Consider the following 23730-nt stretch of genomic DNA (forward strand, 5'->3'; position numbering starts at 1 on the left):
AACCTAATTACCTCCCATTCCTCAGGTGCTGAGTCTGACAGGTTTAGCAATTCCCCAAAACATAAGGATGAAAATGGTTTAGAAAAACACACAAGCGAACACTAGGATATTAGAAAACATTTAGGTCCTGGGACCCTGATCACTTCTGATCAAAGTCCCAGGACCTAAAAGTTTTCTAATAAATATGTCCTAATGTTTGCTTACGTGTTTTTCTAAACTAATTTGTCAGTATTTATTACCAAGGACGAAAATAAACCAGACTGTGGAAGACGGTGATGTTTTATTCCAACAAGTATAAAGCAATGACAGAGCTAGTTATAAAGCAGGAGAATAACAAGACATTTCCAGGATGGTGGTATAGGCTATATACAAAGATAGAGTCGAGTGATGAGGATGGTTTGAGCTAACACCCACTGCCTGCAGCGATACTCTTAGGACACCTACAGGGGGATGCGGGGCGGGTGATGCCTCGTGAAAACACAAACACCTAAAAAAGATTGTAAATTTTTCGTACGGAGGATTAAGAGGTGCTCAAGCCTACTGAACGAGAGGCTTTACTGGTCTTGTCTACAGTACACTACATGTAATGCTGGTATTGAGCAAAGACTCATTAATTGAATCTGTAGGTGAGCAAAAGGTAACAGTAACCACCACTCTTTAGCAGTTTAAATAAAATTTGTAGTAATATCTGAAGAACTAAAAGTAAATTTGCACAAAATAAATCTTAAACATGTCGTGATTCATTAATGTGAGCTGAAAGGATTTTTCTAGTAGCTTTTATAAGCTTTCTTTTGAAAGCTCCTTGTTACTCTGCGCTGTATAACCCTTGCAGTTTAGCGCTTCTTTTGATTATAATAATCCTTGTTACTCTGATGATGTAAATAGCCCTTTCACCACACATCACCTTTATTTCTCAGTGACATGATGATTCTCATAAAATTATACTGTATTGTACTGGTACATTAAAAATTGATCACTGGATGGGGTTACTATTATCTTCCCCATATCCCATAACCTGTCTCCCTCCCACACTGCAGTCTGCACTTAATATAAGGGGAATCTATTCACTTGGAATCTACCATGGAGACATACTGGTTTAAATTTGTTTAATCAACAGATTCAGAAGAACAAATGTTATATGACTTGGCTCACTGGAAATGGCACTATACACAGTCATGAGAGAACTACACTGGGTTTCAAACATCCTTAGATGAAATATCATTCAAGTGAGAAAAATGCATTTAGAACCTACCCTTCAGAATTCCATTTTTTATATAAAATTACGTTCTCTCTGAACCATTCACTTGATATGTTCCCTAACTTCATTCTTCAGCACTTAAGAATGTATCCCTGTATTCTATACCCCAAATACTGTGCCCTAGTGCCACCCCAGGGCAGCAGGCAGACGGGAGAAGCTGGATTAGTTATATACACAATTGTGGGTAATGAGTACAGCATATTTACAAATGTTTACACATAGAACAGGCCTGTACTGTAACCTGTTATCATGTTGAACTTATCAATGGAGCCTTGAACATTACATCTCTGAGATCATGATACAAATCAGTAACAGTATTTACAACCAGTAATGATATACAAAGGCATACTAAAATATTTTGCATATCTATAGCTTGGTCATCCTAAATCATCTTTGCTTCAGCTTTGGCATACTGTTCTTTAATTAAGAGTGCATTCGGAATCCTCAGAGCATATTAACTGCAACATACCTATCTCACAGAGACAGAGCAGAAGTCTACAAGATGCTTGTGGTTGTATGCTGACATTTCAGCCATGTAGATCTCAATAATAATAATAGTAATAATAATAATAATAATAATGATAATTATAATTATATACATGACATGCATTCATACCTATACATACACACACATGGTGTAGCACTTTCTTGGGAATATAATGACATGTGCAAATGCACGCACATGCACATATAGGCAAGTACACACACACACGCACACTTACACCTCCCGCAAACACATAACTAGTTCAATACACATGCACACACACATGCAGAAAGTCCCCAGGCTACGAACACCTGAATTACTGTGATCCACATTCAGACTGGGCCATTGTAGAATAAATTTCTTAACACCGGTCTAAAGATACAGATATTGCAAAGATTTAAATGAAGTTCCAGAATTCATTTTGTATCTATTATCTTCAGTCAAATGATTTGATTTTTAATATGCTTATTGGGTAGAAATTGGTTAAAACTGTAATTTAATAATTACAATTTTGTTAAGAGTTTGTTCTAATGCTATATTTTGTATAGTAATTTCATTTTATGCAGGCAAGATGGACATTAAAAATATTTCGTAGAAATTGGTCAAGAACTGAAAATTAAAAATAAAACGACACAGTACCATGTCTGGAACAATATGCTCTACTAATAATCTGTTTGTATAATCCTATGGGTTTAGTGCTCCCCCATGATTATAATAATAATAATACTAATAATCTGCACATATGGTTAAGAAACTTATAATGATGTTTTGGTCCGACTTGGTCCATTAACTAGTCTCACAGTTAATGGTCTAAGCCAGATTGAAACATTGTCATAAGTTTCTTTCCCATATGTGTGCAGGTTATTTGTGAACTGAAGATAAAATTATTTAGTTTGGGGGTGTGGGTGGGAGGAGGCAGTTGTCTCATGTGTGTGTTCAAGACTGGCTCTACTGTTGTTGTGGCAAGAGGTGACCCACACCACACCCCTCTCTGCCACATCACAGGTTTGGTGATATTCTTATCCTGACTACAGCCCTCCCTGCCGTATCTCCAGGAACTTCCTAGCCTCACACACACCCCCAACCACTCTCACCATAACAGTAAGGGATGGAGCATACATAGTGTGCCTTGTGTCACATACAATGGGAGGGAAGAGGATGGATGGAAGAGATGAGTCTCTCAGGTGAGCACATTATTTTTAATTGTCTAAAACCATAAATGACATTACTTATTCAGAGGGGTTGTTGAGGTGGTTTGGTCATTTAGAGAGAATGGAACAAAGTAGAATGACTTGGAGAGTGTATAAATCTGTAGGGGAAGGAAGGTGGGGCAGGGGTCTTCCTTGAAAAGGTTGGAGGGAGGGGGTAAAGGAGGTTTTGTGGGCAAGGGGCTTGGACTTCCAGCAAGCATGCATGAGTGTGTTAGATAGGAGTAAATGGAGATGAATGGTTTTTAGGACCTGACGAGCTGTTGGAGTGTTTGGAAGGTAACATTTTACGAAGGGATTCAGGGAAACCAGTTAGCTGGACTTGAGTCCTTGAAATAGGAAGTACAATGCCTGCACTTTAGAGGGTTTGGGATATTGGCAGTTTGGAGGGACATCTAAACTGTCATATCTGAGTGCTTCTGCAAAGACAGTGATTATGTATGAATGATGACGAAAGACTTTTTCTTTCTTTTTGGGTCACCCTGCCTTGGTGGGAAGCGGTCAATGTGTTAAGAATAAATACAGTATATAAAGTTCAACCAGACTTCATAGCTTGCTAAAACACCTTCACATTATGCACCATAAAGCATGAATCAGCATAGCGTCATTTTGCACACAATATGAGTACTAGGTTGTCTGTCGCTTACTAGTGCATCATAGTGATCAGTCACTGAATTTCTTGTGTGCATAATTCACAGCTCCCTCAAACTTACTGAAAGTAGAATATTTTAGCCTTGATGTGAGAGAGTGAGTGTCTGTGTATTAAGTGTACATTAAACCTTTGACCCTATGCTTGGATTAAAATAGTAATTTGTGGTCATTGTCTAGGTTGGTTTTTATTGTTTTATTGGCTGTTTCTTGGTGCCAATAGATGGACCAGAAGACAAACAAGGAAAATAGATAAGATTTAGGTCAGTTTAGGACTGGAAGTGACAATAAATGATAGATATTGGACGATTTTCCTGGGGAAGGGTGGAGCCCCCATCCCCTGCCTGCCCCAGTCTGTTTTATGGTTTTTACTAGATCTGTTGTAATTATCAGGATAGTCAAGCATTCTTAGTATTGTTTTATGAGCTGAGAAATAAGGTAAACCAATTTTTAGTATACATGATGGATTCCAAATAAAGGGCATTAATGAATAGAAATTAATAAACAGGGAAAAGTTGTTTTAATGGCCAAGATATCTAAAGTTTTTCTTCTGCACTCTCTGTTTTCAAAATGGAATTTGTCATGTAAAATCAGCCACATTACCAGCTTCTGGACACTTCATAGTGTTGCTGTAATTATTGAATGGGCAGTTTCTTGCTATCACTGAACTGTATGAAAGGCATATTCATTACATGAAGTGCTTCCTGCACCTGCATAATTCTAGAAGTATTTCATCAAATTTTGCATTTTTGGTGCCATTGCCTTGAGGAAAAGATTCTCTGCCATTTTAGAAGATTCAACAATATTTCAGAAAGACTATCATAGAAGGGGCTTTCAATTTGGGAGGCTGCAGACAGTTTAATGCTTAATTGAGTGTTTAAGGAGGCAGAGTTTCCCTTTCCCACTGCCAAGTATATAAGACCAAATTTTTTAACAAAAGAGTAAGGGGTCAACCTGTTCAAGAGCAGTATTTTCAATAGGTTGAAATTCATACATATTATGGCCTACCACACACTAGATTCCTACATCATTGGTGTAACAAAGGCAACAACTGCCCTCAGTAATCATATTCCACCTTAAATATCTAAACTGATGATATCCCATAATTTCATTTGTATTTGCCAAACACCAGGAATAATCGTAAAGAGAGTTAAGTCAGAGGCTGCCATAGTGAAAAGCTCTATTCCCCAAGCACAGTACTTGCTTCCCATCTTTTCCTCATCCTTTTATCCGACATAGACAAATCATAGCACTGTATAATCCTTTACGATGATAAAATTTGTATGAGAGTGGCACCCATTGAAGATAGAGCAAACCTCCAAGCAAATATAAAAAGTTTTCCAGTGGGCCACTAAAAATAATGTGATATTCATCAGTGAAGAATTTCAGCTACTCTACTGTAAACAAATGAGGTAATAAAAGCTAGAACGGGGCATAATATTAACTTGAGCCACTCAGTAAAATGAAAAAGAACTTGAAGGAATCGAGAGTGATAATACTGGAGGTTCTCACATTCTAGGATCACAACAATGTTGCTATCACAGTCACAAGAAAAATGATGGGATGGATAACAAGAACCTGCAATAGGAGATGCCAAGCCAATGATGGTCCTTTTTAAGTCACTTGTTCTCTCTAGACTGAAATACTGCTATACACTAGCAGTCTTTTTTAAGATGGATGAAATTGCAGACCTAGAGAATGTACAGAAAACCTTCACTGCTCATAAACATTCATTCAACCACCTGAATTACTGGGAATATTTGAATTCCCACACCTGTATTCTATATGGAACAGGTGAAAAAGTTACTTTATAATTTACACCTGGAAAATCTTCGAGGGACTGATCCTAAATCTACACAAAAAAAATCACTCCCTACAAAAGGAAGAGGCTTGGCTGACAGTCCAATATGCCTCTAATGAAAAGCAACAGTGCCATGAGTACACTAAGAGATAACATGGAAAATGTCAGGGGCCCAAGACTATTCAACAGCCTCCCAGCATACATAAAGGGAATTACCAGCAGATCCCTGGCTGTCTTCAAGGTAAATTTGGCAAATTCCTTAAGTCAATTCCTGATCAGCTCTGGTTTGTGAATAAAACACAATTGTGCAGTTTATGGCATTTATTGAGGTGTTTCATTCATCAGGAACTTTGTGAATCTATATAGATATAAACAAATGGAGTGTCTATATCTCACTATATCATAAATATAGTGAGGTAAATGATGAGCTGGTCATGTTTCACCATCAGTTATAATGAGGCTTCTATGCACATTATAACACATTTTTTTTTTTACCTCACCAGCCATCTGCCACTGAGGTGGGAGATGGCTGGTGAGTTAGTAATTTATACAGAAGGAATTACTAGCTCCTTGTTTCCAACAGGGTAGGAGTCATCCTAGGAAAGGTTGTAGGGAGAGGGTAAAGGAGGTTTTGCATGAGAGGGGCTCATATCTAAGATATGAGCGAGTGGAGGCAAATGATTTTTATGACTTGATGTGCTGTTGGAGTGTGAACAAAGTAACATTTATGAAGGCATTCAGGGAAACCAGACAGGTGGACTTGAGTCCTGGAGGTGGGAAGTACAGTGCCTGCACTCTGAAGGAGGTGGGTGGAAATATGTTGCAGTTTTTTAACTGTAGTATCAACACACCTCTGTTGAGACAGCGATGGAGTGAGTGATGATAAAATTGTTACTTCTTTTTATCTGGTCACCCTGTCTCTGTGGGAAATGGCTAAGGGGTAGGGGATCATCTTAGGAAAGGATGGAGGGAGGGGGTAAAAGAGGTTTTGTGCACAAGGGGCTTGGACATGCAGCAGGCATGTGTGAGCATGTTAGATAGGAGTGAATGGAGAAGAATGGTTTTTGGGACCTGATGAGCTGTTAGTGTGAGCAGGGTAATGTTTTGTAAAGAGATTCAGGGAAACCGGTTAGCCAGACTCGAGTCCTGGAGGTGGGAAGTACAATGCCTGCACTTTAAAGGAGGGGTTTGGGATACTGGCTGTTCAGAGTGACTTCTAAACTGTCATATCTGGGAACCTCTACAAAGACAGTGTATGAAACTGTTTTTATGGGTCACCCTGCCTTGGTGGGAGATGGCCAACATGCTGGAAAAAATATATATATAAACACACACTTATATCTGCTGCATGGATTGATAAAGTTCCTGGTTGATGAAACATCTCAATAAATGCCATAAACTTCATATTGTGTCATACTCACATATACTTCTCAGTATATTTTACCATTGAGATTCATATGGGTCGTGGTTTACATTCTGGACTGCGTGCAGCTAGTGTGAAAACAGTCAGGTTGATCAAGCCTTGATCCACCTGGACTGGCCACAAGGGTATTCACTCTTGAAAAAATTTGCTCTAGGTATCCTACAGGGAGCCCTTCTCAGGCACTGTGACAAGTTGTAATCCTCTCTAGTTAGGCCATTTTATTAGGTTAATTTAAGTTAGGTTAAAGTTCATTATCCTAAATGTATGTACTAATACACTGCAGATAACCAAAAGCCATGAATGCAATATAAAACATTTATCTTTGATGACTTTTGAGTCACCTTTGGGGTTATCCTAGGTAATTTACACTATATATGATAATTGTACTTATGTGTACCTGTGCCTCAATAAAGTTACACCATTCCTGCAGCCTGTTCCTGGGCCAGGCTTCTCTGGTTGATCTGGCACTTGGCTAGATCACTAGGGCCCCTTGTTGCAATACAGCAGGGAACCACTGCTAGACTGGCCACTGTTCCATTCTCTAAATTAACCAATATTTTATTTCTCTTTTCAGTTCATTATGGTGTGAGGAGAGCTGAAGGTAAATGCATGGAAGAAGGGGTGAGTTGAGTAAGGTTAGAGAGAAGTAAAAGGGTGTCTCCTGTCCTCTCTCCCATCCCCTTGGCTAACTATCTTCACCATCCTTCCCATCTTCCAACCACTGACCCATACGAGATGTGGATAACAAACAATAGCATTCTTTACCAGTCTTTGTCAGACATGTGTTGGATGTGAGTAGGGCCTGCCTAGCATGGACCTATGGGGTTACTGCAGTCCACCTCTATTCTTATGTAATGGTTGTGTGTGACCAGAACCTACCTAGCATGAGCCAGGCTTACTGCAGTGTTTCTTTATTATGGCAATCAAATTTTTGGACTGATTTCTGTTTTTATCAAATATCAAGTCTTGACATACATTTCTGGTACTTTTCCTGGTTTTGAGGGCCCTCAAAACCAGGGTAGACATACATGTGAGATGAAAAATGAAGGATCTTGGGGCAGAAACTTGGATAGGCCTATGCTATAAGGTTATACTCTAGTATATACCTTAAATACATAGGAAAGTTACTGAATGCATGGATTTAGGAGAAAAAATAGGGCTCAGCTTAGTGCTCATATAATATAAAAAAAACCTGTACTGCTGTAAAACTCATGTGTACAAAGGAAGAAGAGCTTGATGTTTCGAGCCAAGAATATACAGTGGACCCCCGGTTAACGATATTTTTTCATTCCAGAAGTATGTTCAGGTGCCAGTACTGACCGAATTTGTTCCCATAAGGAATATTGTGAAGTAGATTAGTCCATTTCAGACCCCCAAACATACATGTACAAACGCACTTACATACACTTACATAATTGGTCGCATTGGGAGGTGATCGTTAAGCGGGGGTCCACTGTATTAGCTGATCATACAACTTCATGAAGTTACCCTGCTGACTTGGAGGATATTGTTTCTGAGAACAGTTATTCTTGACCAAGTGTTTAATGCAAACAATATGCATTAGCAAAACGTAAAACAGACCAGCAGAACATTACAGAACACACTAGTAGAAGCAACTACATCCTTCTGAACACAAGAACCACAGCCATCCACCTCAGCGCAGAGAGACAAACTCTCTCCATGTCAACAAATAGAATATAAGGCAAGATAAAATGTAATTGTTATTTAGTACATTATAAAATAAAAGTTTGGCTAATTTGAAGATGTCTGGAATGTAGCCCTATTGTTCTCGTATGTTCTTCAAATAATTCTTTTTATAAGGCGTCGATTTTCAGGAACATAACCCGTATGTTGAAATGATTTATTGGATTTTAAAGTTAATCACCAGCCTGTAGAACACTCCTTTTATACATTCAATCGTACACCAATCTGTAGAATTCTTTTTTTTTACACATTTCAATCAACAGCATACACCAGACCAGAACGCTTCATTCACACGTCTCAAGCAACAGCATATAAAAGCGGGACAATACCATTTGGAGAACTGGACGATCAGACAAGAGTAATGTTCGCTTCCACATTTAAAGAGTGCAGTTTCATGTGTATACTCAACAAAATCACAGAGAATCAGGTGTGTTTTATCTCCAATGCTGGTTACAGTCACAATGCATAAATGTACAGCATAAGAACAAAAATAGAATAATATACAGTATTCCTTTTCTGTGATTGTGACTCAAAATGGAGAAGCTGAAAATCTGTGAATTTTAAACACAAAATCCCTAAAATGAAATACTGTAGGATATCTTGAGTCATACTCAAAGCTTTAGTGTTCATTTGAGGGGTGTTTTTTGCAAAAATAGGACAAGTTTTTATGAGGTTCTAAGCTAGAGATTTGCCCATCTAGCAAGCACCCATTAAAAAAGGCAATTCATTTGTACACAACACTCCACAGATGGACTCTAACATTGAGAGATCAGTCACTGTTTTTCCAGTACTCTCAGCACACAAATGAATTTTATCACTGAGGGGCACTGAAAAATTCTAGAAGTAATTATAATTTTATATTAGTGAGGAATAAACAAAATACAAATATTCAAAATATAAAAATTTCAGTTGTGTTGCATATATCATCCCTTCCTCAAGGATAGGAAAGTACATTCCAAGCACTGTTCAAAATCATCCTTTTTGGACCCAAGCTACTATGTTATAGCTTCATAAGTCTTCCTGAAAAAATGTATAAAACACTGATGAAATATTCTAAAAAGGATAAAAAATTACTTACAACAACTGGTAACAAGGTGATTGTCCAAACTAATAACAACACCATTATGAAAGATGCCTAATGATCTTGTTCTCAGAATTGAAAATCATGGACACAGATTCTAAACAAATTGTATCCTCTAAGAAACTATTGATTTCTACAGTCGTTGGTTATCACAACAAGTTGCCACCTAAACTGGACCAAGGAAGCTAACAAACTCAATCTGTTACACATGTGACCTTTTAAGGTCAATATACACTATGATAAATTTTTCAAATAATGTTTATCCCAAGCCATAAGGCTAACAATCAACTTTTCATACAAATGATGAATAGGAAAAGAACAGAAGAATTTTACAAAAATAGCAAGTAGAATAGTTTAAATATTTCCACGATTTTATACTAGCAATAGAAATCTATTATTCTCTAATACTTCACTTAATATAATTTTAAGAAAAAGGGTTCCACCCAAGTTGGACTTTCACTAAAGTGAGAATGGCTTAAAAATTGAGTCTGTGTAGGTAAGTGAGGCCATGTAGATCCATGGTGCCCCCTTGGCACAGATGCTGGTGTGGTCAATCCAACACCAATGAATGACAGATGCTGGCCCAAGGACTAACACATAATATCACTCAGAGCATCAGTATCACAGCAACACGTGGGCTTCAACAACGCACGTCGGTGGACACTACTAGACAAGTGCGCACCTTCCGCGTCTACACAGTGGAATCTCAGTTATTGGATTTTTCCGAGAGCATTTAACAGCACGTCCCATTCATCACAGTTCTGCATTGTGTTAAAAAACATACACTACTAAACAATTTCATATAAAAACATGGGTGGTAAAATTTTCCAAATTTCTGCAGCACATGACTAAATTGTTACTGTCCAAACAACCAAGAAACCACTGAACGAACCACACTATAATCAATATGTATGTCATACATATACACAGTGACTGATAAAACATAGTAAACTATAGTATGTGATATATATATAAATATGCTCTAACTGGTACAAGATGAATTGGAAGGAGCTTCAAAAACCCAGCAACCATGTCAATCTCTGGCTAATTGAGCTGCTGATGATCTGTGTGTACAGTGACTAAAACACTTGGGCAGTCATTAATTCTTGCCATACAAGACTGAATGCAGAGAAAGTGTTATTTATAAGAAATGGATAAAATATCCTTTATAAATACAATAACATTACAAAAGTTGGGTCTTCAGTGTTAGTGAAGACCATATAGTGTTTCTGACTAATATACTCTTGTGGGAGAAGGTAGATATAATGTCCATTAACACCTGGAGGGAGCAATGATGCAATGAGAAACAGAGACAGCAGCAGCAAGAATATTGTATGGTCAAGACAGAGTAGTCTCAAGTTGCTTGGGTTACTTCTCGTGAAGCATTGGACTCGTCCTGCTACGCCGCACCCCCAATCAAGGGCGATGGAATCTGTAATGAAAGCAACAATATTTACTGAAAGAACAGAAAATATGGTTCTCTGTAGCACATGAGTATCCCTATACCTCATACCTCTGTATAATGTATAGGGGTTTAATTTTTTAAACAGTGGCTGCATCCCACCAACACATTATTATAATCAAAACTAAGTGCTAAACCCATAAGGGTCATACCCCTCAAGGGAGGTTCGTTGATGCTGGTGAGGGGCTCTTGATGCAGGGAATTGGATCTATGCTCCAGTTCCCTGAATTAAGCTGAATACCTTCCATCCCCCCTCCCCACATGCGCTGTATAATCCGACGGATTTAGCATTCCCCCACGATTATAATAATAAGGGTCATACAGTGCTGTCAAGATAACACATATATAATAATACAGAATGCCAAAACATTATCAGAGGTTATGAATTGTGTTGGTGAAAGGTTTCACATATAAAAGGGAAGGGATGACAAATAGCTATACCTGGAGGGGGTTTGAGGGGTCAATGCCCTATGTTATCAAATACATGATGGTTGACAGGAAACTGGCAGGACAGATAGGTCATGTGTTTGGAAAATATACACTAAGTTATTAAATCCATGGGCAATCCAACTGTGCTTGGGAATGGGAGATAATCAGATTCAATCTAAGGGAAGGCTAGCTTTAATTTCCAACCCTGATTCCTCTCAAGAGAGGTTCCTCAACACTGATGGAGGAGCTCTTGATCCAAGGAATTAGGCCTGGTGCTCTATGACCCATATGGGTTTGGCACTCCCCCTATGAATGATAACCACCTTTAAAGAGCTGAGGAATGGAAGGTAATCACATTTGATCCAATGAAGAGGGTAGCTCCAATTCCCTATATCAAGAGCCCTTCAACAACAAGGCAACCCCCCTTTTTTCTTAAGGGAATGTCCAATAAAATATCACATTTTAACATATAAAAATGACACATGTATAAGGCAGATGAAGAAAGAACAAGTGTGAGCAATAAATAACAACAGTAATGCCTTCAAAATGTAAGTATAAAGTTGATCCATTCCTTCAAACATTCCTTTTATATCAGTGGTTGAATATACTGACCAATAAGATAATATGCAATTTTTTACCGCACTGGCTGTCTCTCACCAAGGCAGTGACCTAAAAACTTTTGTTTTTCTTTTTATATTTAGTAATTTATACAAGAGAATTATTATAATCATAACTAAGCACTAAACCCACAAGGGGTTACTAGCCCCTTGCTCCAGGCAATTGAGCTGCTTCTTACAACACACGTGGTTTATGGAGGAAGGATTTATGGCATTTTACTGTGAGGTTTTGTCCACCAGGGACTTTATCAGTTGTCCCAAATAAACAGCACATATGTAGAGAGAAGTGTAAGGTGAGATATAGAGCTAAGTGTGTGATGTCACCTGTTGTAAGGAGACATAGCAAAGTGGAATCAATAAGGCTTTAAAATTAAGTTGGGCCACTAGGCTGAATGGCCCAATCTAATTTTAAAGTTCCAATGATTCTGTTTAGCTCTCATTACAACAGGTCACTAACCCAGCTCTACCTTCCACTTCACTATATAGATGCTCTATACGTATTTGCTTATCTCTTTGAGAATTGATGAAGTTCATGATGGGCAAAACATCTCAATAAAATGCCATAAACTACATAAGACCTTATAAACCATCAGTGATTAGCCAAGCTGTGAAACCTACATCAGATTGAGTAGCAATCAGTGAGAGTTCAGTCAAACCTCAAGGAAGAGAGTGGTCCCCAGAACCAGTTGAAAGTAGACTGATTCAAGATGAGTGATGAACTATTAAATGAAGATGCACTAATATTATGAGTGAAGGAAACAGAAGAATTAAATCTATAGGGGTTATACAATGGAAGGATAGATTCAATTCCTTACAAGTAATAAATTTTAACTTTTGGTGACAATACAAGTCACAATGTCTTACTCATGGATCATCATAGTTTTTTTTTTCCCACCAAGGTAGGGAGGTCCAAAAAAGAAAAACTGTCATTGTTCACTCCATCACCGTCTTGCCAGAGGTGCACTTACATTACATTTATAAAACTGCAACATTAACACCCCTCCTTCAGAGTGCAGACACTGTACTTCCCATCTCCAGGACTCAAGTCCAGCCTGCCAGTTTCCCTGAATACTTTCATAAATGTTACCTTATCTTCCAACAGCATGTCAAGTCCTAAAAACCATTTATCTCCATTAGCTCCTAACAAAGTCATGCATGCTTGCTGGAAGTCCAAGCCCCTCGCACACAAAACCTCCATTAACCCCGCCATTCAACCTTTCCTAGGCCGACGCCTACCTCGCCTTCCCTCCACTACAGATTTATACAAAGTCATTCTATTTAGTCCTATCCTCTCTACATGTCCGAATCGCCTCAACAACCCCTCCTCAGCCCACTGGAAAATAGTTTTGGTAATCCAACACCTCCTCCTAATTTCCAAACTACGAATTCTCTGCATTATATTCACATCACACACATTGCCCTCAGACATGACATCTCCACTACCTCCAGCCTTCTCCTTGTTGCAACATTCACCACCCATGCTTCACACCCATGTAAGAGCGTTGGTATAACTATACTCTCATACATTCCCCACTTTGCTTCCATAGATGAAGTTCTTTGTCTCCACAGACTCCTCTAAGTGCACTGCTCACCTTTTTCCCCTCATCAATTCTATGATTCACCTCATCTTTCATAGAATCATCTGCTGACACATCCAGTTCTAAATATCTGAATACATTCGCCTCCTCCATACTCTCTCCCTCCAATCTGATATCCAATTTTTCGTTACTTTTTTTTTTTTATCCTCATAACCTTACTCTTTCCTATATTCACTTTTAATTTTCTTCTTCAACATACCCTACCAAACTCATCCACCAACCTCTGCAACTTCTCTTCAGACTCTCTCAAAAGCACAGTGTCATCAGCAAGGAGCAACTGTGGCAACTTCCACTTTGTGTTAGATTCTTTATCTTCTAACCCAACACCCAAGCATTCACTTCTTTTACAACCCCATCTATAAATATATTGAACAACCATGGTGACATTACACATCCCATCCTTGTCTAAGGCCTACTTTTACTGGGAAATAATCTCCCTCCCTCTTACATACTCTAACCTGAGCCTCACTATCCTCATAAAAATTCCTCACTGCTTTCAGTAACCTATCTCCTATTCTATACATCTGCAACATCTGCCACATAGCTTCCCCATCCACCCTGTCATATGGCTTTTCCAAATCCATAACTGCCACAAAAACCTCTTTACCCTTATCTATGTTTCACTGTAAACACTTGGTCTACACACCCTCTACCTTTCCTAAAGCCTTCTTATTCATCTGCTATCCTACTCTCCATCTTACTCTTAATTCTTTCAATCACCCTGAAAGGGTTACCTTTCAGGGTCCCCAGGCCCTCTCCCAGACTTGTTCTTAGGGTTGTCCAAATTTAAAAAAAAAAAAAAAATTCTTATGAAAAGATAGAGAATCTTTTCCCAATCATAATGACACCAAAAGTATGAAATTTGATGTAAAACTTACGAAAATATGCTCTCACGAAGTTAGCGGTCTCGACGATGTTTACGCATCGGCAATTTTGCCCACTTTGAGCCCTATTTCCGACCAATTCCAGTGTACTAGTCGACAAAAATCATAACTATTTTGCTAGAACTCCATTTTTTCTATCGAATGAGTACAAGAAACCACCCATTTACCGATTTCAACTATCTAATACAGTGGTCAGAATTTAGCAATTTTGCCAATTTCACACAAATTTCAAAAGATGTCAATTTCCAAATAGGGTCCAGAATAAACAAGAAAGACATTCCTGGCACTAAAATAACATTTCCTCTGTTCATTAGTCATGGAATTCATCCAATGCCCGCTATGTTTGTTAACTGATCATTACTCTGTAATTTGTCTATGATTGTAATCATGTGATAATGTGTTTATCATTCATTACCTTTGAAACTTGTCATGATTTTGACCAGCTCTACCTGGAGCTCATTACCTTTGTAAATTCTCATGATTAATGTGTTTATGATTCATTACCTTTGCAATTATTCATGAGTGTGACCAGCTCTACCTGGAGCTCATTACCTTTGTAACTTGGTCATGATTATGACCAGATCTAGTTCATTACCTTTGTAACTTGCTCAGCTATCAAAACTTTGGAGTCCAGTCCCTGGACCAATTATGTACCTCTGTAATCTTTTGACTACCGCCCACAGGATGGGTATGGGGTGCATAATAAACATATTAAACTGAAAACTGAAACATTAGTCATGTCCCCAGGCCCCTCTTACATTCTTTTGCTTTCCGAGTAACTGATCAAACTACACAGGAGCACTTGTCATAAACAACATTCAGAGCTCGTGAAGTGCTATCTTTATTAATATTTCTGGATTATTATTATAATCAAAACTAAGCACTAAACCCACCAGGGTCATACAGCACTGCAATATTTCTGGACCTCACCACCCCTCACTGGTCTATCTCAACCTTCATTTAATCCACCTACCGAGTAAGATGCTTAGATTCTTCATGAACCTCCATCTCCATACTCTTGAAGTCGTTAAGTTCCTTCCGAATGGCTGCTTTGTCTCTCGGAGTTAGACGTGTCCAAGGCTTGTCTGCCCGCCGGTCATACTCATGGGCCTGAGTCACCTCTATGTAGTCGTTGAAGCGTATGATCTGCACAAATAGTAAATGTGTATTAGAAAAATGCCCTGCCATCCATATTTGACATGATTTCTTATATTAGCTTAAAAAAAAATATAACTAAGTTCTTGAAAAATAAGTAGTAACATATTGTTACGTGCCCCTACTTCGCTCCATTATATACAAAAATAAAAGGCCTGGTTAAAATAAGTACTGTAATAATATATCGCGAACCACTTTATTACTAGCTAGATAATGCAGGTTCGACTATATATTATTATCGGGTACAGTATGAATCATCAACAGTACTCTCATTGTATTGTATTGTATTATATTATATCTTTCCCCATGATTATTATAATTATAAAATTATATTATATTATTATTAGGTTAGGTATTTCGAATGTGTAACCACTACTGTAGTGACCAATTGGTGGTTCTAGAATTGACGCCACGCGTCGCCTTCTGGCCGAGCTGAAGTCATACTATGAAGTAGTTGAGTGAGTCAGTCAGCTCCTAGCTCTGACTCGGTACGGGTCTTCAACCCAAAGCTCCTAGCTTAAACTAAAACTTTATACCAAGTCTATTGTCTTGCCTTTGCCATTAGTTTCCTGAAGTCTGGTAATTCATGTCACTTATGAAAGATAACTATTTCGTTACCCTAGACCTTTCTAAAAGAGTTAAATGGTGAGATTAGTAGATTATTAATGGAAATTATTGTATCATACTCTGTTAATGAGAATTTGAACGTAAGATTGGGTTTCTTGCTGTATAGTATTTCATTTATAATTGCTTGTGGTTATTTTAATTCACTAACCAAATACCAATGAAGCTAAATGATTGGTAATAAAATAAAACTAACAAAAAATTGGAGTTATTTGTGCCCCTATTGTTACGGTGAAGATTAAGTCGTAACAAATGGGTTGTCTGTCCGGGAGCTACTTACCCTGAAGTACATATTTGTTTTGCATTAAAATTAAGCTCCCTTGCGAGAATTTAAGAAAATGGATCCAGAAATTAAGTCATTATTAGATGAATTAACAGAGGCTACTCTTGACACTTTAAAATTACAGACGTGTTGGCAAATAGCTAGACAGTTAGATATACCTTATAATAGATACCATAGCGCTGAGACTCTTAGGTCCCTAATTAAGGATAGATTATTTCCGAAATCCCAAGCAACGCCAGAATTAGATTTGGAAGATAGTTTTATTTCTCAGTTCGAGGAAGTAGAAATCCCACAGACGGGAACTGCCTTAAATAATGAAGTTGAACCAGGGTTTACGAGGCCTTACTACTCAGTCCAGTCTCAAAGCTCTCCCCCGTTCATTTCCCCGGAGTATGTATCGGTGGTTGGAACGAACCCTCAGTCAAATGACGGGGATAATTTTAGGACTGGTGCTCGTCCCAAAATACTTCCGGAGAAGACGCCCGAATTCCCCTCGGTGTCATTACCTCTTGGGAATTTCACGTCCGAACAACTAGAGAGAATAGAACGCATATTACTATTAGAAAACTCTCAAATCGAAGCTAGAAGACGTCTAAATGAGGAAGAATTTAGGCGTGAAAGGTTTCGTTTTGAAACAAAGCAGAAGGGAGTTCCAGAAGAAAGAGACATGAAGAGCACGGTAACCGGGTTTGACTTGCATAAAGCAGCTCTGATGGTACCTAAGTTTAACGAAACAGACTTAGATGAATTCTTTGAAATTTTTGAGAATCAGGCACATTCAATGGGCTGGCCCAAAGACAAATGGGCCACATTACTGCACACGTCTCTATATGGAAAGGCGCAGTCTTGTGTCGCCTCCTTACCATATGAGTTTTATGTCCAGTACGACGTAGTAAAGAGAACTATTTTAGAAGCATATGACATGCTCCCTATTAGTTACCAAATAGCTTTTCGTTCCATGAAACGGCAAACAGGACAAACTTATTTAGATTTTGCCCGAGGGAAAGCAGTGGCATTTGAACGTTGGTGTCGAGCTTCTCGGGTCACGACTTTAAAAGATCTATCACAATTAATGTTACTAGAAGATATGTATGCAAATTTTCCAGAGGGAGTTCGCCAGTATCTTGTTGGCCATCCGCAAACGATGTTGTTAGAGACTGCCGCGCTGGCAGACAACTTTGAGATTTCCCAGAGGTTGGTACAATCTGAAAGCAGCCAGGTTATCAAACCAGCAACGAGACCCGAACCTGCGAAGCCTTTCGGTAAGCGACCTACCCAACCCATTCACTCCCGTGTAACAAGTAAACCCGAAGTAAAACACCAAATTCAATCGAGCCCATCCTATAGACCAGATAGGTCATGGGAAAAAATTAAATGTTCGTACTGTTCGAAGCTGGGACATTTCAAATCACAATGCTTTAAGCGTGATAGGGACCAGGGAAGGAGTCCATCATATAGATTGCCCACACAAATAATATCCTCTACGACTCATCCAAGGAAGTCCGAGCCAAGAGTAGACGCTCTGTCCCAAGGAAAAGGAACAGATCCTCCTAGTTGACTAAGCAGAATATGGGTATCATCGTCAAACTTGTCAAGGGCTATGAGTCCTTACTTTTCCAAAAGCAAAGTAGGAATTACCGATAGCCAGTTGTTGCAAGTAAATTCCTTTAGGGATACGGGGTCCTACTTAACATTATTAAGAGAAGGACTGTTATCATTCCCCGCCAGATCATATACGGGTTTCGACGCTCTGTTGGAAGCTTATGGTGGCTCCACTACGCGAGTACCCCTGTACAAGTTATACGTTGAAACTCCTATTTTTACAGGCTGGACGTCAATCGGAGTGTCTCCAACTAACTTCCCCATAAAAGACGTAGACCTATTGATTGGGAACGACTTAGCGGAAGAAGGAATATGGAAAGAGCCCATAGTTATGGAAAATCCAACCGAGGAAAATTACGTCATCGAAGCCCGACGAACGGAACCTACCCTCTTTCCTCTGAGCGTAGTAACCCGGGCAATGACCAAACAGTCGCGTTCTCCGTTGGTATTGGAGGAAGTCATGGACGACGTCGACTTAGGAGTAGGAGACATATTCAACGAAAGCTCAAGTTTTGAGCTAACAGTTCACCCGGAACCGATACCAGTTCCTAAGTCGGTGGTTTCCGAAATAGATTTATTCTCGAGGGAGGATCTAGTAAGAGAACTCCAAATAGACCCCTCCTTAAATGACATCAGGAAGCTTGCTGTGTCGGGAGAAGAAGCCCTTAAAAGCGACAGCTCTTACTATTGGGAGAAGGACTTACTGAAAAAGAAACTAGGATCTCTTAAAAGTGATCATCTAGTGGTCTTGCCTACCCCGTTTAGAAATTTAGCATGTAAGTTTGCTCATGACAGTCCTCAAGGTGGACATCTGGGACAAAAGAAGACTTTTAGAAAAATTGCTAAGCACTTCACATGGCCAAAAATGAAGGAAGAAGTGGAATGGTATGTAAGAAGCTGTTCCGTGTGTCAACTAGTAGGCAAACCTGCACATAATCCACCACCTGCGCCGTTGAACCCTATACAAGTAAGAGGCGAACCCTTTTCACGTCTGGTGATCGACTGTGTCGGCCCGCTACCCAAGACTCGGCAGGGCAACCAGTTCCTGTTCACTATCATGGACACCGTCACCAGGTACCTGGAAGCAGTTCCTCTCAGGAGGATTAATGCTCGCCTAATAGTGAGAGCACTGATTAAGTTCTTCTCTCACTTCGGATTTCCAAGAGAAGTTCAATCGGATCAAGGGTCGAATTTTACTTCAAAATTTTTCCGTGAAGCCTTGGCTCAGTTAGGAGTCAAGACGGTTTACGCGACGGCCTATCGACCCCAATCACAAGGCGTGGTGGAAAGGTTCCATCAAACTTTGAAGATTATGATGAGGTCCTATTGTTTACAGTATTCCAAAGATTGGGATGAAGGTATTCCACTACTCTTGTTTGCCCTAAGAGAAAGCGAACAAGACAACTTGAAGTTTTCGCCATTTGAGTTAATATATGGGCATCAAATTAGAGGACCAGTACAAGTTCTCAAAGAAGCTTGGACCGGGGAAGAAACGCCGACTTTTAGGAGCTCTCCTACCTTAATGAAAGAACGCCTGAGCCTAGCTAGAGAACTGGCCGCCGAAAACTTACGACAAGCACAGAGTAAGATGAAGGAGGAATACGATCGTCGAACTAAACTTCGTTCATTTGAACCAAAAGATCAAGTTCTGGTTCAATGATTTCATCAGGGACATGCTCTACAGCCCAAATTTGAAGGTCCTTTAGAAATCGTGAAGCGCCTAAGTGACGTGAACTACTTGGTAAGGACGCCGAAGAAGAGGAACTCACAACGGACGTATCACGTTAACCAACTTAAACCCTATTCTGGAATCGTTTCACCTACTAGTTCCTCTGACTATAACTGAAATCTGAACCAAGAACGGGTTCCAGTAAGTTCGGATGAAATGATAGGAATACCAGTTCTTCTGAACAATTCGACAGCCTTAAAGAATTTAAATTCTCCACTGATAAATCTGGAAGTGGACAAAGGACATGAAATAAAATCCCTGATTAAGGCAAATCTCCACCTATTCAACGACGTCCCAAAACCGTGTACGTTGGGTGTGCACGATGTTACTCTCAGAGAACCTACTCCAATCAAGCAATCTCCCTACAGAGTGAGTCCCAAGAAACAAGGTGAGCTAGAGGCAGAGGTGAACTTCTTACTCTCACACGGGTTGATAAAACCAAGTAACAGTCCTTGGGCATCCCCGTGCATTCTAGTCCCCAAACCAGATGGGACCTCCCGTATGTGCACGGATTTTAGAAAAGTCAATGCTGTAACAGTACCTGATGGGTTTCCAATACCCAGAATTGACGACTTAATAGACAAGGTCTCCAGAGCTAAGTATATCAGTAAATTGGACTTGTTAAGAGGGTATTACCAAATCCCGCTGTCACCAAGAGCTCAAGAGATATCGGCTTTTATGATACCTGGTGGCCTATACAAGTATTGCGTTATGCCCTTCGGCTTCTGTAACGCGGCTTCTACGTTCCAGCGTATTATGAACATACTTACGGGCGGATTGGACGGAGTAGAAGCTTACTTAGACGACTTAGTCGTATACAGCGACAGTTGGCCCCAACACCTTAAACAGCTTAAAGCCTTGTTTGACGCCTTAAGTAAACATAATTTTACAGTGAATTTGTCCAAGTGTGAGTTTGGCCAGATGAAAATTAAATACTTAGGATTTCGGATTGGACAAGGTGAAGTCGCTCCTTTGAACGCCAAAGTAAAGGCCCTCTTAGAATTTCCTACCCCTAAGGATAGGAAAAGCGTATCAAGATTTTTAGGAGTTGCCGGTTACTACCGTCGGTTCTGTCCGAATTTTGCACAGGTAGCTTTTCCCCTAACTGAATTAACTAGTCCAAAAACAAAGTTTTCATGGACCCAGGACTGTGAAATTGCATTTAATCGTTTAAAAAGATTACTATCCTCTTCCCCAGTATTGCTAAGTCCTGATTTTAATAAACCATTCCACTTACAAATAGATGCCAGTGCGTATGCTTTGGGAGCCGCATTGTTACAGAAGGCTCCAAATTCTGACCTATTACAACCTGTTTCTTATTTTTCTTCTAAGTTAAAGAAACACCAAATTAATTATTCAACTATAGAAAAAGAAGCCTTAGCTCTTGTTGTATGCCTAGAGAATTTTGATGTATATTTAGGATCTTCTACCCATCAGATATCGGTGTACTCCGATCATAATCCTTTGACCTTCATAAATTCTATGAAATCGAAGAACGCCAGAATACTTTGTTGGGCTTTGAGAATTCAACCCTTCTCTATTACCATTTCCCATATAAAAGGAAAACATAATCTCATTGCTGATGCCCTCTCTAGGCCTTGAAATTTTATTAATATACCTTTATTTTAACAGTATGAGTTGGTACTTTTATGACCATCTATGTTGTGGAGAAAGCTGGAAATGATGTAGGACTGCTGTCTATTACAACCTCTGCTACTATGACAGACGCTAACCACCACCGAGAGTACAAGTCAATGGCGACCGTCAGTCACGAGGGGGGAGGTGTTACACGCCCCTACTTCACTCCATTATATACAAAAATAAAAGGCCTGGTTAAAATAAGTTCTGTAATAATATATCGCGAACCACTTTATTACTAGCTAGATAAAGCAGGTTCGACTATATATTATTATCGGGTACAGTATGAATCATCAAAAGTACTCTCATTGTATTATATTGTATTATATTATATCTTTCCCCATGATTATTATAATTATAGAATTATATTATATTATTATTAGGTTAGGTATTTCGAATGTGTAACCACTACTGTAGTGACCAATTGGTGGTTCTAGAATTGACGCCACGCGTCGCCTTCTGGCCGAGCTGAAGTCATACTATGAAGTAGTTGAGTGAGTCAGTCAGCTCCTAGCTCTGACTCGGTACGGGTCTTCAACCCAAAGCTCCTAGCTTAAACTAAAACTTTATACCAAGTCTATTGTCTTGCCTTTGCCATTAGTTTCCTGAAGTCTGGTAATTCATGTCACTTATGAAAGATAACTATTTCGTTACCCTAGACCTTTCTAAAAGAGTTAAATGGTGAGATTAGTAGATTATTAATGGAAATTATTGTATCATACTCTGTTAATGAGAATTTGAACGTAAGATTGGGTTTCTTGCTGTATAGTATTTCATTTATAATTGCTTGTGGTTATTTTAATTCACTAACCAAATACCAATGAAGCTAAATGATTGGTAATAAAATAAAACTAACAAAAAATTGGAGTTATTTGTGCCCCTATTGTTACGGTGAAGATTGAGTCGTAACAATATATAAAAAAATACTGACATCTTGAAATCATTTTAATAAAAGCTTGCTTGCCCACCTCCCTCCCTCTCCTCTCTCCTCCTTTCCTCTCCTCTCCTCTCCCCCTCTCTCTCTCCAGTTGTTCTTACCTAAAAAAAAAAAAAAATTATAACTGCAAAAATATATTAATAAAGCAAAAAATAATGAATGATAAAAACAATGAAAGATCAGACGTAAATAGTTTGTTGCTGACAGTTGTGAAGAAGACACTGCAGAACAACATTTAACTGGGACAATGTTTCAATCAAGTAAAATCTTGCTAGACTGAAATAACTTGATAACAGTTTGTTCTACAGTCTTTTTTATTTCCAAAACACTGAAGAACATTAGAACAAGCTTTTCCAAGATATATGTTTAGAATACATATGCAGTAATAATCCCTCCATGGTTATTACTAGGACATAAAGGGGGAAGCACTAAATCACTAGGGGTCATACAGCACCTGGTTAAATAAGAGGTACTCAGGTTTAACATAAGGGAGGTAAGGCCCAATATCCTGGATCAAGGGCATATAACCAACATCAAGGAACCTTCCTTAACCCTTTCAGGGTCCAAAGGCCAAATTTCAAAGTCTGCACCAGGGTCCAAGAATTTTCAAAAAATAATTTTGGTATTTTTTCTTATGAAATGGAAGAAAATCTTTTTCTGAAGGTAACAAAACAAAAAGTACGAAATTTGATGGAAAATTGACAAAATTATGCTCTCGCGAATTTTGATGTGTCAGCGATATTTACGCATCGGCGATTTTACCGACTTTGGCTCCCATTTTAGGCCAATTACATTATTCCAGTCTACCAAATTCTTAGCTATTTCACTAGTATTACTTTTATTCTACTGATTGAGCACAAGAAATGGCCAAGTCAACTGTTCCAACTACAAAATAAAGTGATCGGAAAATGGTAATTTGCCCAATTTAACACAAAGTTCAAAATATTCCAGTTTCAAAATAGGGACCAGAATAAACAATGCAGGCATTCCTGGCACTAAACTAACATTTCCTCTGTTCATTAGTTACATTTTCAAGCTTTACTAATGAATTCCATTTTGATTTTATTCACATAATGAATTTTTATTCAAACCCAAAAATAGAAGATTTACTGTTAAGTAGTTTTGTAATAATTGTATAAATAATATTACGACATTTGTGAACGTA

The 23730-nt window shown here is 38.8% G+C and overlaps 1 protein-coding gene and 1 long non-coding RNA gene across 9 annotated transcripts in view; one reads left to right on the forward strand and one right to left on the reverse strand.

The window, feature by feature from the left end:
- LOC138854549 (uncharacterized) overlaps nucleotides 1–7962 on the forward strand; it is a 27529-nt gene extending 19567 nt beyond the window's left edge. The window contains exon 2 of the long non-coding RNA XR_011393743.1: nucleotides 7397–7962. This is a non-coding gene — a long non-coding RNA (uncharacterized lncRNA). The remainder of the gene's footprint in view (nucleotides 1–7396) is intronic.
- LOC128687247 (phosphatase and actin regulator 2-like) overlaps nucleotides 264–23730 on the reverse strand; it is a 1174904-nt gene continuing 1151437 nt past the window's right edge. For all 8 annotated transcript variants that reach the window (XM_070098451.1, XM_070098450.1, XM_070098449.1 and 5 more), the window contains 2 exons: nucleotides 15571–15743; nucleotides 264–11039 (listed from right to left, as the gene is read on the reverse strand). In XM_070098451.1, coding sequence (XP_069954552.1) covers nucleotides 11024–11039; nucleotides 15571–15743 — 189 coding nt within the window. In that variant the 3' untranslated portion in view covers nucleotides 264–11023. The remainder of the gene's footprint in view (nucleotides 11040–15570; nucleotides 15744–23730) is intronic.

This window comes from Cherax quadricarinatus, chromosome 62 (genome assembly GCF_038502225.1).
Source record: "Cherax quadricarinatus isolate ZL_2023a chromosome 62, ASM3850222v1, whole genome shotgun sequence".
Taxonomy (NCBI): domain Eukaryota; kingdom Metazoa; phylum Arthropoda; class Malacostraca; order Decapoda; family Parastacidae; genus Cherax; species Cherax quadricarinatus.